The sequence below is a fragment of the Erpetoichthys calabaricus genome, chromosome 1, assembly GCF_900747795.2.
Source record: "Erpetoichthys calabaricus chromosome 1, fErpCal1.3, whole genome shotgun sequence".
NCBI lineage: Eukaryota > Metazoa > Chordata > Cladistia > Polypteriformes > Polypteridae > Erpetoichthys > Erpetoichthys calabaricus.
The window spans coordinates 98,406,547-98,423,566 of record NC_041394.2 but is presented as its reverse complement, the minus strand read 5'-3'; the positions used below and the strand labels follow the sequence as shown (position 1 = coordinate 98,423,566).

At 34.8% G+C, this 17,020-nt stretch overlaps 1 protein-coding gene across 1 annotated transcript in view; it reads right to left on the bottom strand.

Annotated features, from left to right (window-relative positions):
• The window catches only part of map4k2 (mitogen-activated protein kinase kinase kinase kinase 2), a 227,419-nt gene that overhangs the window by 158,131 nt on the left and 52,268 nt on the right, over positions 1–17,020 (bottom strand). Inside the window, exons 3-7 of the mRNA XM_028804122.2 lie at positions 14,544–14,634; positions 7,094–7,158; positions 2,173–2,228; positions 1,580–1,627; positions 307–349 (exon numbers count right to left, since the gene is read on the bottom strand). Of these exons, the coding sequence (XP_028659955.1) occupies positions 307–349; positions 1,580–1,627; positions 2,173–2,228; positions 7,094–7,158; positions 14,544–14,634 (303 nt within the window). The remainder of the gene's footprint in view (positions 1–306; positions 350–1,579; positions 1,628–2,172; positions 2,229–7,093; positions 7,159–14,543; positions 14,635–17,020) is intronic.

Below are 17,020 nucleotides of genomic sequence, written 5' to 3'. Positions count from 1 at the left end.
GTGGTGTACACAGCCAAAATTATTAAAATTGTGTCACTGTCCAAGTACTTATGGACATGACTGTATTGCTTATGTCAAATTCATACATATCATCATAAGATACTTGAAGTGCAGCGGTAATCATTCTGGTAAGAGTAAACAATGTTTAGTTTGCAATGCTATGTAAATATGACTAATAATTTGAAACAATAAAAATAATATATGTATGATTAACACTAGTAGTATCACAGTAAAAGTCATTTCATTTTTTTTCTGTTGTGGCAAGTACTAGGATGCATGCCTTTGACAGAAAGAAAATTTACTGACCTAATTTAACATCACCTCTGTCTGTCAGCAGAATATTTGCTCCCTGGAAACAACAAATATTGACACAATTAGAACATAGTTGTCAACTAGTGTGAATCAGCATAAAACAGGTCCAGAAGATTATTCTTTCCAAAGAAACTGCAGACTTTTTCCATAGTTTAACTGTACATAAAAATGGGAATGACTCAAAAATGTAGGAAAGAATCCAGGTCACTTAAATTTTGTCAAAATATGCTAATTTGCATACAAACTATTTAAAATTCTTAGTACAACATTCTCTGTCATCAGAAGTTCGCAAATTTCATTACATGATCCTTATCATAAACCATTAATCTACAATTTACGGGCATCCATCTGTCGATCATATCTTTAATCTGATGCTGATCTGAGGCAGTAGTGTGGTTGGACAAAATGGTGCACATTTCTTAAGCAGAAAAGAGATTGAGACAGCTGAATTTATCTAAAAAATATAACTGTTTTATGTGAATTATTTGTTGTGATTTAAACAGCTTAGTCCAGGAAGTGTTCTTATCTCCCTGTACTGGTGCATCCTCTCTTTTTCATGACAGCAACCACTGCTAACTTCTAACCTTGGACGGTGAATCAGAGACAGAGTGATAGCATGATAGCGTGTATAAATTAATACATTAACCTTTCATTACAACCAAAAGCCTTGCAAAAAAAAAAGTTTAAAAGCAAAAACATCAAGGACTATGCACATTATACTCAGAAGGTAAAAAAGGAACTACTAATTGTTAATAATGTAACTTTGCCAAAAGAACAGGTGATTCTATAAATTACATCTTGCCTGAAGAAGGGGCCTGAGTTGCCTCGAAAGCTTGCATATTGTAATCTTTCTAGTTAGCCAATAAAAGGTGTCATTTTGCTTGGCTTTTCTCTATAAATCACTGAAATTGTTTACTTCATGTTAACGTTGCAATTTATATAGAAAATTTGTCTTACTCCTTTAGCCTTACTCTTAAAATAACAAAATCATCTATTTCTATATTAACAAAATAATAAATATTTTATAGAAATACATTTCCAATTAACATTTATGTACAATTATATTTCCTCAATAATTTCAAATGGAATTGGCAATATTTGGAAAGACTTACTTTTTCAACATAGAAGACCGTATCCTTAGTTGCAAATCACATCCTGCACTTTAACATTCTTGAATGTTTCTCTTTCCATATTTTTTCTTAGCCTGCCTTTACCCACTCTTCTACAGTGAATTAAATCTTAAGTAAACCCTTCACTTTTAACTTACCTTTATATCACGGTGCATTTTCCCATTGCTGTGTAAATAATATAAGCCCTGCAGTTGAAACATAAAACTGATCAAAAGACTATACAGCAAAAAATTAAGACTGTTACAACTAAAATGAACATGTTGTAACATGTGGGTTGTAACTCCAACCCTCTCAAATAAAACATGGAAATTAGTAATATTTTTGGTGCATCGTAATCTAATGTAATGCATTTCATTTTTATAGCTGCACCCACTAAAGTTTATAATGGAAAAATATTTTCGCCCATATACATATACTAAATTCTTCTATGCTAATTGTTGCAATTTCTAAAAATTGTGCCCATTTTGAATATGAGATGTTGAAAACATATCCCCTCATTAATTTGTAATTGCTTCCATGGCAATCGAAAGACAAATCTTTTGAGAAAATATTTGATTTTTTTAACAATGCATTTCACTTGTGTATGTCAAAGAAGGTCTACTCTTCCCAACATATAAGATAGTGAAGAGTTCAGAGTTTTCAATGCTTTGCCTTTGAGGGAGTAGTACAGTTACTGGTATGTCTGGTTCTAAAGAATAATAAAAAGGTATCAAACCGATCTGTCACCCACCTGTAAAGTTTCCCTGCAGACATATGCTATTTGCTTCTCCTTTAAAGGTCCAGTTACTACAAATAAATAAAAATGTGTAAATTGACTCACTGAAAGATACAAGATATAACAACTCATAGTGACAAAAGAAGTAAAACATTTTTAACTGGAAAATGCAACATTAACTATAACTAGTTAGTTAATGTAGTTTGTAGTCAAAATGTATATGAAATAAAGACATACAGTGTTAAACTACAGCTTCTCACTCATTAGAAGACAGTATTATTTGATTACAAGGATCTAAAAATATAAATTCTTAATAATATTAATTTGTTTGCCTACATGTGAAGCATGAATATATCAAAATATTTCAAATTAAAAGAAATTAAACACATTCCCTAGCTCTGTTTGAGTTCTTGAGGGGCTAATTTTGGTTATGTATTTCATTTTGAGACCTACTATTCCTTTGGTTACAATTTCATCTTTATCATTTGTCTGTATGGCCTACCAATTCTGTACTTGTCACAAAACAGCTAACTGCTGTGTTGACCATCATTCACGTATTTACTGAAAGGTGTAATGGCTTCCACATCAACTGATTAGTTTGTTCTAGTGTCCCAAGTCTCTTTACTTGAAAGAAGTGCTTCTTGGCTTCAGTCAAAATTTAATCAAAGGATTTTCGAAGACACTGATTAAGTCTCTGCAAGGCTTGTTAAAACAGGACATGCCCTTTAGTCAAGGATTAACTTAGCTATTTAGCTGTGCATGGATTCCAGTACTATTATGTATTTTTTGTAGCAGGATGACTAGAAATGCATACAATGCTCAAGTCTCACTAGTAGACTAGACAATCCGAGCATAACCTTCCTTGTCAAAATAAACCCCTAAATTCTTTTCAGAGGCCATGTTAATTATCTACCATTTATAATTAATATTTCTTCTGCCTGCATGAAGTACGTCATTGTTTTATTTCATTGTCCATTTGTTTACCAGCTATGAAGGTTGTCGAAGTATTTCAGAGTTGTTCTGATGACTTTTCAGCATTGGGTATTACTTTGATTTTGGTTTCATCTGTATATTTCACAACTTTGCTGACTATCTAAATCAATGTCATTAATATAAATTAGAACACAGTCCGAATAGAGAAAACAGAAATTGAGATAGTGCTGGAAATAATCCCATAAGGAAAAAAAAAATCAGTTTCAGTTTTTCCGCTTATTTTTTCTATAGAGCTCTCACTAAGCGCAGACCTAAGAGCACCTTACTCCTTATAACTACAGTGCCCTCCATAATGTTTGGGACAAAGATACATTTTTCCTTGATTTACTACTGTACTCCACAGTTTAAAATTACAAACCATACAACTTACATATGATTAAAGTGCATATTGCACTTTGGTATCCCCATTGCAATGCGCCATAATGTCTGGAACAATTGGCCTCACAGGCAATTGTGATTATTCAGGTGTGTTTGATTGCTTTATTAGTGCAGGCATAAGATACCTCAGATAGCTTCTACCTGTAGACTACCTGGCTACAGACTAGTCTTCAGCTGCCATTGTTCAACATGAGGACAAAAGCTGTGCCAATGAAAGTCAAAGGACCAATTATGAGGCTGAAAACAAGAACAAAACCTTTAGAGACATCAGTAAAACCTTAGGATTACCTAACACAGCTATCTAGAAAATCGTTAAGAACATATTGGTGAGCTCAGTAATTGCAAAGGGACTACAACGTATAGATGATTGCTGATGACACCATTGCTGATGACAGAAGCATCCTTACTATTGCCTCCAAATTCATTTGATGCCAATTCATCCTACAACAAGAATATAATCCCAAACATACTGTAAAGGCAACATAGGAGCTTTTCAAAGCTAAAAAATGGAAAAATAGTTGAACTGCCAAATTATTCACCCGAGTTAAATCCAATTGAGCATACCTTCCATATGATGAAGAAAAACTTAAGAGGACAAGCCCCCGAAACAAGCTGGAGCTGAAGATGGCTGCATTAGAGGCTTGGCAGAGCATCACTAGAGAAGATACTCAGCAAATGGTGATGTCTATAAATCACAGACTTCAACTTCATTATGGTGCCATGAAGTGTGGGACCGTGTATAAAACGTGTTGTAATTTCTACATGGAGACCAAAAGATATGCAAATACCCTAAATTAAAGTCTGCAATGTGCACTTCAATCACACCTCAACTGTTTGATTTGTAATTTTAAACTGTGGAACAGAGAGGTAAATCAAGGAAAAATGTGTCTTTGTCTAAAACATTACGGAGGGCACAGTAATATTAACCATTAAAGTAAAAAATCCTAAAAACTTTCATCCATCTATCTTCAAGCCCACTTAATCTTAATTACAAGGGGGCAGAACCTAATGTATACCATGTTGCATTGTGTGCAAGACAGGAATAAATGATTTAATCACAGGGTAAAATCAATCACATCAGGTCCGTTTAGAGTCTCCAATCACTCCAACATACACAGAGAATATATAAACTGTATACAGACCTAGTGTCCATGAGCTGTGAGACAACTGTACTAGTAACTGCGATACCATAGTGCAGGTCTTCTTTAACTACACGCCCCTTCTAATAATAGTTCACAAATATATAATATAAACTGTATACAGACCTAGTGTCCATGAGCTGTGAGACAACTGTACTAGTAACTGCGATACCATAGTGCAGGTCTTCTTTAACTACACGCCCCTTCTAATAATAGTTCACAAATATATAAGTGGAGTGCTCTGTGAATGGGTCTCAAAGACACTATAAAGGGTTTTGACAGTGAATCCAGAGACAGTAGTCTTTGTCGATGTTCTGTTGTTGTGGCTAAGACTACACTAATTTTCTTTTTAAATATCCAGGATATTTCATATTTTGATAAACTTGTTCACTGAAAAAACACTATCACTTTCCAATTTTTAGTATCTAGTATTTCCAACCAGTAGGCTAGGAACTTCTCTGAAGAAATCTTCTAAATATTACCAAATTCAAGTGTATCGTCATGTGTATATAAGATGAAATTCAATGACTTCTCAGAACAGCAGCAATAGTACCAACAATGACAGATATCTATATATCTATCATTATATTATGTACAGTATATACTGTACATGCATACACACAGACAATGTATATACAGTCATATGAAAAAGTATGGGAACCCCTCTTAATTCTTTGGATTTTTGTTTATCATTGGATGAGCTTTCAAAGTAGCAACTTCCTTTTAATATATGACATGCCTTATGGAAACAGTAGTATTTCAGCAGTGACATTAAGTTTATCGGATTAACAGAAAATATGCAATATGCATCATAACAAAATTAGACAGGTGCATAAATTTGGGCACCCCAACAGATATTACATCAATACTTAGTTGAGCCTCCTTTTGCATAAACATAACAGCCTCTAGACGCCTCCTATAGCCTTTGATGAGTGTCTGGATTCTGGATGGAGTGACCATTTTTCCATACAAAATCTCTCCTGTTCAGTTCAATTTGATGACTGCCGAGCATGGACAGACAGATTCAAGTCAGGGAACTGTGACGGCCATTCCAGAACATTGTACTTCTCCCTCTGCATGAACGCCTTTGTAGATTTCAAACTGTGTTTTGGGTTACTGTCTTGTTGGAATATCCAACCCCTGCGTAACTTCAACTTTGTGACTGATACTTGAACATTATCTTGAAGAATTTGTTGATATTGGGTTGAATTCATCTGACCCTCAACTTTAACAAGGGCCCCAGTCCCTGAACTAGCCACACAGCAAGATGGAATCTCCACCAAATTTTACAGTAGGTAGCAGGTGTTTTTCTTGGAATGAGGTGTTCTTCCTCTGCCATGCAAAGCACTTTTTGTTATGACCAAATAACTCAATTTTTGTCTCATCAGTCCAAAGCACTTTGTTTCAAAATTAATCTGGCTTGTCTATATGAGCATTTGCATACAACAAGCGACTCTGGTTGTGGCATGAGTGCAGAAAGGGCTTCTTTCTCATCACCCTGCCATACAGATGTGCAAATTGCGCTGAATTGTAGAACAATATACAGATACACCATCTGCAGCAAGATGTTCTTGCAGGTCTTTGGAGGTGATATGTGGGTTGTCTGTAACCATTCTCACAATCCTGCGCATATGCCGCTCCTGTATTTTTCTTGACCTGCCAGACCTGGGTTTAAAAGTAACTGTGCCTGTGGCCTTCCATTTCCTGATAACATTCCTTACAGTTGAAACTGACAGTTTAAACCTAGCTTTTTGTAGCCTTCCCCTAAACCATGAGACTGAACAATCTTTGTTTTCAGATCTTTTGAGAGTTGCTTTGAGGATCCCATGCTGTCACTCTTCAGAGGAGAGTCAAAGGGAAGCACGGACACACCTGTCTATGAAGTTCAAGGCTTAACGAGCTAATCCAACCAATTTGGTTTTGCATGTAATCAGTATTGAGCAGTTACATGCATTCAAATCAGCAAAATTACAAGGGGACCCAATTTTTTGCACAGCCAATTTTTCACATTTGATTTAATTTCATACAACTAAATACTGCTTCACTAAAAATCTTTGTTTGGAAAACACCCCAGTACTCAGATGTTCCTAGGAAATGAAAGACCTACCACTGTTATCTTTTTTGTTGAAAGTAGAGTCAATTATTATGCAGGCTGAGAGGGGTTCCCGAACATTTTCATATGACTGTATATTTATGTTATAGTATTTATTATTACGATTTGCAGCTCAGTAACCTTGAAACCTGTGGATGGAAACTGTCTATATACTGGTGCAAGTGCTAATGGTCAGCTAATATTTACCAGAAAAAAAGAGAAAAAGAAAGGATGCATAATAAAATTATAAAAATGATATGCAGAATTGAGAGGAATTCAGGACTAAATAAAAAAGTTATGCATTTGTTTTAGCAAATTTTAGTAAAAGTTTTACCATGGTAAATATCTTGTAGTGAACCTCCACCACAGAACTCCATACATATCCACAATTTATTGTTTCTGTAGAGTAAAACACAACATATAATTTTTTTTTTATGCTGACATATCCATGCCTTATAATCAAAATTATACAGAGTCATCCTAAGTAACATTACATTTTTGTCACTTTCAACAGTAAGTGATCTAATTAATCTACAAACCAAGCTCTTTTAAGACTCATATATGCACTTCAAATAAAGGTTAATCTATTAAAATTCACAATCATTATTCACACATGAATGACACTGTATTTTAAAAGACTACAACGATAAATGCACACATGACTTCAGTCATTTTCAGTCTGAGGAGCAATGTGTGACCCACGAGTTCATTAAAAGTTGTGATCACTCAAATTATTTTTTTTTCTTAACAGAAAGCTAATAATAATAATCTAATAATAATTTTAAAAAAAAGCTAATAATAAAAATAAGAAATTGTATGAGTTGTCATTTTCTTTTCCAGTATGTGGAAAAGACAGTACAGGAAAGGAACCAAGTCAAAAAAATATAAAGGGACCAGGTACATTTAATACTTTGAAATATTTGAAAAGATAGAACTTCTTTGTCTTTAGTACTTCCATCGCATTGCAGATTACCCTCCCTCAACTCCCCCACTAAGGCTCCTAACACATACAAGTGGATACAAGTACATACAAGTATTGTGACCTTAAAAGACAATAAGTGAGTTTAAGTGTGCTACAAGGATACAAAAAAAAAATTAAAGAAAATCTTTGACAGATACTATAATTTATCAAACATGCCACAATTTTGTTTACTTTTGTAATGAACTATGAAATAAAATGCAGCTTAGGTGGCTTTGTACTGTTAGGAATGCTATGTGGATGCACAGTGAGAGTCATGAAGAAAAGGATATGTCCCAGAGACAAGGTAGGGAGTATTTTAATTTTTAATAAGTTTAACAGAATCAAAAGCAATTCTATCTATGCAATCTGTTTATACAGCACCCTCTGCATCATCCTGTTCATTATGTTTTTAATCTTACATGACTTTCAGATGTATCTTTTACTTTGAGCATGGAAATATGTGATATAAATACAATACATTGGTATGATTTGATAAGTAGGTGAAATTGTGTGCTGTCTAGCTTAACTGAAGGGATTGAAGTTTGTGAAGTGTACTACATCCTCTTAGTTTAAGAGTGTTATCACTTGCTTATATGAATGATTACAGAGTTTACTCGTTTACTCTCCTACTTTTTAGCTCTGTCTCTTTTTCACTCTCTTTTCTATACTGGGGCACTCTTTATATGCTCTAAGTGTGCTCATTATCTTGCCATTTTTCTGTTAAAAGTATTGAGCATATACAGCATTGCCAGCAATGTTTGTTTCTAGCTACTAACAGAATGTTTGGGCTCACTCAATAGCTCTGCACTCTCCCTTTATTTCCTTGCTTTGTGCCCATGTCTGCTTGTTTTTATGGTACGAATGCTGTCTGTACTAAACTTGTATGTCTTAAGTGACTCTCTTTCCTCTCTTTAGGTGTTTGTTTTCAAATGATTCTACTCTCTGGCCTGGGCATTAAAAATACTAAATATGCTCTGGTGGGGGGGGGTGACACGGTGGCGCAGTGGGTAGTGCTGAGGCCTCGCAGTTAGGAGACCCAGGTTTGCTTCCCAGGTCCTCCCTGCGTGGAGTTTGCATGCTCTCCCTGTGTCTGCGTGGGTTTCCTCCGGGTACTCCGGTTTCCTCCCACAGTCCAAAGACATGCAGTTTAGGTGCATTGGCAATTCTAAAATTGTCCCTAGTGTGTGCTTGGTGTGTGGGTGTGTGTATGTGCCCTGTGGTGGGCTGGTCCCCTGCCCAGGCTTTGTTCCCTGCCTTGCGCCCTGTGTTGGCTGGAATTGGCTCCAGCAGACCTGTAGTTAGGATATAGCAGGTTGAATAATGGATGGATGGATGCTCTGGTGGCTATTTTGGATTAACAGGCATAGCTAGTTAGGACTTAAGAGTTTTATGTAGAAGATGAGAGATCTGATCTATATGGCACAATTAAAGTTTCGTAGTATTGACAATGGCTCTAAGATTTTTTAGATAGTATCAAGTACTACATATTGAGCAGTCCATCTTTGGATTTAGTAGCAGTTTGTCAAATTACATCAATTCTTGTATTCACTATAGTGAATGTAAATTAGTGTCAGAATATGGGGCTATAGATTTCCAAAACCAAAAGTTTTATCAGTCCATCACACCTAATTCCAAATAGTTTTATAAGAATTTCACTTTCTGTTGCCAAAATCAATGTGGATATAAATCAATTTTATCTAAATAATCTCTTCTGGGAAAGCTTTATAGATCAAACTTACTTTTAGCATTTCTTTCTGTTATTTTGGATGAAACTTTAATCTTAAAGCATTGCTTAAATTATATTTTCAAAGTATATTGACATAAGTGGTACTATATATCTATACTTGTGGAGAGCGCCCTCTTCTACGCGGACGTGTGCTGGGGAGGCAGCATTAAGAAGAAAGACGCCTCACGCCTAGACAAACTGGTGAGGAAGGCAGGCTCTATTGTTGGCATGGAGCTGGACAGTTTAACATCTGTGGCAGAGCGACGGGCGCTCAGCAGGCTCCTATCAATTATGGAGAATCCACTGCATCCACTAAATAGTATCATCTCCAGACAAAAGAGCAGCTTCAGCGACAGACTGCTGTCACTGTCCTGCTCCACTGACAGATTGAGGAGATCTTTCCTCCCCCAAACTATGCGACTCTTCAATTCCACCCGGGGGGGTAAACATTAACATTATACAAAGTTATTGTCTGTTTTTTACCTGCATTATTATCAATCTTTAATTTAATATTGTTTTTTGTATCAGTATGCTGCTGCTGGAGAATGTGAATTTCCCCTTGGGATTAATAAAGTATCTATCTATCTATCTAAAAATATATAACGTGCAACAAATACATCATGGGGTTTGACCCAAAGTAAAGGTACATAGTCACAAAGAAAAATTATTTAAAAAGTACATGTATGGACAGCATGATATTATGGTACTGGTATCTTTAGTGAAAAAATTATAGGAACCATTTCTCAGTACATGTGTTTACTCGGCTTAGTCATACACAAAATGCGGGAGATAAAATGCCAAAAAATTATTATATTTACATGTCTCACATTTATGTGTTTGATCATAAAAATATTGGTCTCAATCTTTGTAGCAAAAATGCTCAAAAATATCCAGAAATAAAAGGTCTATGCCTATTAACATACCATCTACATCAAACTGTTTGACTAGAATGTATCAACACTTATGGAATAAAGTGTATTTTTTATATTGTAACAGTGATTAGTATTCAATTTTATTACTGTGCTAGGATGGCACAACTCCTATGTATAACAGGGATACTAATCGCAACAGCTAAACAAGCTCTTTAGTTTAGCCATTTAGAATGACAGTGTTTGCAGATGGATTGTGATCAGAAGGGCTATCCTTGACTTCAAGATGTGGTATTTCTAATATTGTGTCTTAATTATTCAATACAATATACCACAAGAGTTGTTATTTGATATCTAAACCAATGAAAAACAAAATTATAAGCTTCATGTAGACATGACTATTTCATATTCAAATGTTCTACCCGTAGAGGCATGTATATGTGAGTCTATTATTATTTGTAAGGGTTAGCCTGTAGTCCTTGGCAGACTGGCACTTTACTCTTTATAAAAGTGTTCTGATTTTCAGGATAAAACATGTGCTTTTTCCTTTAATGACAGTGAAGAAGTTTTGTGGCTTAAGCTCCACAGTTAAAAATGAAAAGAAAAAAAAAAGTCAACTGCTCAAACAATTAAAGAGATAAAAAGGGAAAGATTTTTAAGAGAAATATCTCTTAAAGAGATACAGTATTAAAGAGAACTTCTCATCACAACAAACTTCACCTTGGACAGACAGAAATTGCCCAGTGCATACATAAGTATTAAAAATGTTAATTTTCTGGGTTAGGAAGTACATAACTCTAGTGTGTGACACTTGTAGAGGTTCTGCATTTTCTTGACAGACCAGTGAATAAAGATACAAGTACACAAAGTGGCCAATATGTGATGATATAAGCTCAGCACAGGCCAGTGCAAAAGCAAATGCATACATAAAATACTTTTACTTGGATATATACAGTGTATCAATTAAGTTGATAACTTTATGAAGTCAATAAGCTAATTTTTTGAGTCAGTGGCTGGTACCAATAATGGTAAAAGATAGCAAATATCCATGGACTCCAGACCTACAACAGATCAAAATAAGTGCACCATTTTTTCATTCTGTTAATTAGTAGCCAACAACCACAAAATGTACAAGTGTTTGTAAATTCACAATTCTATGAGAAAATATATGGATGTATGCAGCATCATCTATATAGTTTAAGTATAAACAACACTGAATCAAAGCATAAGAAAAAGTGACTTATGTAATTCAAAGACAAAATTATGACAAAATTAGCAGTTTACCACAAGAATGATTTTTCTGCCAAGTTTTAAACATCAGTGTTACTCTGTTTTCACAGAGTTATGCTTTAAAGATTGCAGAATGACAGAAGAGGAAAATATTAAAAGCACTACAACAGTATATGGATAACATCACTAGATTGACCCAAAGTGAACCTGTAAACAGACTCGAACATTGCATCCATTATTTGTAATTTGTTACACTGTTTAATTCTAAACCTACTTAAACTGCAAATGAAAGTAGGCAGAAGAATTAAGTAGGTACAGTAATACTAGGGTGTTATACCGTGTTAGCCATTATGAATGTAGAGAAAAGCCAAGCAAAATGACACCTTTATTGGCTAACTAAAAGATTACAATATGCAAGCTTTCGAGGCAACTCAGGCCCCTTCTTCAGGCAAGATGTAACATCTAGGTTACATCTTGCCTGAAAAAGGGGCCTGAGTTGCCTCGAAAGCTTGCAAATTATAATCTTTTTAGTAGGTACAGTAAGAAATTCTGGGTGACTAAAAGACCATATTTGAATTATTAATAAAGGAAATGATAATTGGCGGACCATTGCCCTATAGTTAGATGCACTTACATTGGTCTACTGCATATAGATAAAAAGATATTTACTAAAAACTAGCCTAAAAATCATCCCCTGGAATATTTGTAGAGACACTCAACCCCATAATAAATATACAAATATGACCTATTTAACTAATAACATAAATACAAGCAAATCTCCTAAATTTAAACTACTGGATAAACCCAAATTTCATTATTTAAAATCTCTTAAGATTTACTTAACTCTAACTTTTAAAATATCATAGTTGTACTCATGAAATATATATATCACTATATATATATATATATATATATATCACTTGTGCACTTGCTAACAAAAACGCTATTTCCCATTTAATAAAAAAGCTGAAATTTGGCAGGATGGTACATCTTGGGCCGTAGGCATCCACTAAAAAAGGATATTTCAACATATCAATATTTAGGGGTGAACCCCCTTTACAACAGAAAAATTGAATAGCCCACAATACTTTAACTGATGAGTGAAATTTGGTGATGCTAAACAAAAATATTTGTTAACATTTATTAAGACTATGCTAGTGCACACACCTGTGCTGCACTGAGAATGTGCTCTATGTAAACAAAGGATGGAGGTAATTGATTGCTAAACACCACCACTAACAAAATAGTGTGGACCAACAACTGAAGAAGGGGCACTGGCCTGAACACAAAAAAAAAGACATGATCACATTTGGCATGTACAGTCAACTGTGAAATAGAAGAAGAAAGTTTCAGAAAAGTGCACTATAAACCTTAAGTACCGGTGTCATGTGTTGTGGCTTTAAGCATAGCAAAGAAAAAGGGAGTGAGAAAGAAATAGAGATGGAAGTGGTGTCCTCGTGACTAAGACAAGCATGGACCAACACAGTGGCATTGGGAGTGGGGTAGGGGTTTCACAAGCTTAAGCCCCTGATCTATTGTGCCCAACCTCTAATCTTTTTCTTCATTATATACATGATCGATAGTAGTAAGCCCCTGATCTTTTCGCATTATATGAATGTGTGCAAAAGCCCAAAAGATTTTATATACAAGGAAAATCAGATGCAGCAATCACAGTGGGGGGCTTAGACCCTGATACCTGCAAATCCTAGAAAGAACCCTGGAACAACAGCATCAGTTTAAACTTAACAGGTCCCCCACAAGCTACTCCATTGTAATATATATTCACATCTAATAACTTTAAAAAGGTGACCCTGTCCCAAACCTCCAAAATCATTAATATTTACATACACATCTGCTTTCTTTGAATGGGCATGAGCCATTCCCTTCATTCTCTAAGGCTAAGGAGCTGCGCTGGTATTCCGAAGGTTGCCGGTTCAAATCCCCGTCAGTGCCAAAAAAGGCCACTGCTCTGCTGGGCCCTTGAGCAAGGCCCTTAACCTGTAATTGCTCCAGGGGCGCTGTACAATGGCTGACCCTGCGCTCTGACCCCAAGGGGTATGCGAAAACTACCAAATTCCTAATACAAGAAATTGTATAAGGCGAAACAAAGAACAAAAAAAAAAAAAAAATATACCTATGAATCTGCAGACTTTAAAGGGGGACCATATTCAACTGACAAAAAACACAAAAATGTTTTACTCTTAGGCAATTGCATATACCATGTTCAACAGTAAACAGTAATATAATGATACTATTACTTATAGTAGATAGACACCTTTATCCAAGGTGACTTACAACATATGAGATACAATCGGTTACATTTCACTTGTTTTTGCAGTTGGAGCACAGGCAACATAGAGTGTAACCACTGCATACCAGTAACACCCCCTAAGACCTACTGTTTTGGAGATGCTCTGACTCAGTCATCTAGCCATCACAATTTGGCCCTTATCAAAGTCGCTCACATATATATGCTTGCCCATTTTTCCTGCTTTCAACACATCACCTTAAAGAACTGTTAACTTACTAACTAATATATAGTATCTCATGCCTTGACACATGCCATTGTAATGAGATAATCAATGTTATTCACTTCACCTGTAAGAGGTTTTAATATTGTAGCTGATTGGTGTATAAATTTACAACAAGAGACAATAAATTCATTTGAACATTATTATTTTTTATCATAAAAATAACAAAGAGAAGAACTTGACCAGCAATGCATCTGTCTATTAGATAAGAAATGTTATGTTTTTGGCCTTGCACTCAAAAAAAAAAAAAAATACCCACAAATGCAACAGCAGCAGAGATGAGATATCATAGCATAAACCTGTTAGCATCTTTCCACACGTTTTACCATCTAGAGCTGAGTCGAAATGCCACATTTTACTGTTAACCACAAAATACAGCATTTAATTTCTGAAAGAGGTTGTAGTGAAATATATTTTCTAAAAAATATGGAAAACTATACAGTCTTGGCATAAAAGGGCAAACTCACCTGAGATAGCTGCCAAAGTAAGCCACAATATTTTTGTGCTTGCATTCTCGCATCACTGTTATTTCTTGCTGAATTGAAGAGATGTCATCACCTAGAAAATAAGATGGGAAAATTTGCAACTTGAAATTAAGTGCAAGTTAAAATATTTTTCAGTAATTTAAAAGGCAAACAACACAGAAATCAAAGCATTCGCCTCAAGTCATTATTTTTAGTTTTCTTATTTACTTGAAAGTACCATGATTGTTATTGATTTGTCATGAACTTTTAGTGGATCAACAGGGTTCATAAAATGGATGGATGGATACTTGAAAATGCTTGCACATACTTAATGCTCCACTTCCTTTACCAATTTTTAAAGCATTTTTTTAAAGTAACTGATATTTTTTGCATATAGCGCAACTTGTGTCTTTTGTACCACTTTCCCTTGTTTTGTATTTCAAAGACAAAATTCAGCTTCTTTGAACTAACAGGAATCCGTTTGATTCATCCACAACAATGGAAGCTGACTGGGTACAAAGTTCAGTTGACCTGTTACTGGACATAACTTGTGAATACAGTGAGCTCGAAAATTGTAAATGATTGCCATAAACCAGCATCCAGAATATAATAAAGATAAGTTGAGAGGTCTGAAATTTTGACAATTTGAAAATTCTGTTTAAATATTCAAACTGGTAATATTCATTCAATAACACTTTAATACAACTGTAAGAATTCTGCCTCCTGCAGGAGTACTTCTTCTGCATCATGGGGAATGACACATTTCATAATTTAAAATGTAAACGTCACCATACTTTTAGATCGACTTTAAAAGCACTTTAATATATTGCTGAATATGTATTTTAATATTTTCTGCACACTACCAGAATTCCATTTGACTAAATTGAAAAAAACTAACATGATGCCCAGTTTACCTGAATTTTGTTTTTATACTCTTATGCATTCATACATTTTCTAACCAGCATATCCAGTTTAGGGCCACAGTTTTTAATCTGCCATCCATGGACACGAGGTGGGGCCCAAAGCTGGACAGAACACCATCCCATCTTAAAACCTGCTTACATATCACCCATACTCACCATGAGAAATAATGTATATGGGGTGTTTGTCTTCTGCCAAAGAGTTTAAGAGATTACAATAATTTCCAGGTTCATGATTAGTATGCACTTGTAAATTAGTTCTGTTTGCTACAGTATATTTATGTTGGGACCAAAATTCAATATAGACTGATGTTTGGCTGTATGGGTAGTGGTTGCACATGGTCTGTTAAATACCTGCTGAAGTTGAGAACAGACCATTGTCAGGTATAAAAGAGTACCTCAGAATTAGAGCATAAACATTTGTACTTAAAAAGTATTATGGTTATAGCAGGAAAAAGGAAACACTGCTGTTGTTAAAATATTCATAATCTAATCATCTGAGGTGCAGAATGCATTTTGTACAGTATTTTACATAAACAGAAGGGACAGATTATTGAGATATTGTATTTCACAATAGACTGTTTATCATCAGTAGCAAATAATGGACTTTTTAAAAAGAAATAATGCACACCTATCTTCACTTAGATTAATTTCAGTGACAAAACACTAAAGTTCCATTTGCTATTACAGGGGAAAACTTGTTTTAAAGGAACAATAATCTTATAATTCATTTTACTTTTTTAACTTCCTCTCCATACACTGCACACTTGGCAGCACTTTCAAACAAACAGTAAACACTATATACTGTATGTACAATACATTACTAGCAGGGATACCAACCAACCAGGATCAGTGCACCAAATAAATTTAACAACAAACTACACATGCAGCCTACAGTATATTCCTGTGTACAAGTGGGGGACCTGTACAAAATGGTGTAGATTTTTATATCAGATGAACAGACATATACAAAAATGCATTCAGCTTTACACTGAAGATTCAAAACTGCATGTATTAGAAAAACAAAAAAAAAATGAAAATATTTTAAAACCTGAAAATAAAGTCAACATTTCAGGTGCGAAATATTCATCAGGTGCACACTAACACTCTAAATCCATCCCTACATTTATCAGTTTTCTAAACCCACATGCAATTTAACCAATCACTGTTTTTATCTATCTATCTATCTAGTAAGGGTACTTAACAGAACACTTGATTACAGAGAGGAACAATTACTAGTGACCTTTTTCAAGAGTGAAACTTCCAGCGCCTTGCTCCACACAAGTTCTGCAACACTCAAAACAGGTAAACTCTAGTGTAGAATTCCAAATCCAATTATAGATATGGGAAGTGGTCTGTTAAGGACATTGCAGTAATGGCTATAGAATTTCAACCTTGTGAATGGTAATATTATAAAGATGATAAAAATTATTTAAAGGTGATTAAAACAACTACCCATTAATACAGAGTAAAACAGCAGAGTGAATAAGGTATTTTTTTCAAAATTTGTTGAAAAATGTGTTTCAACAATAGTAAATCATGACCTTGTACCCATTAGCA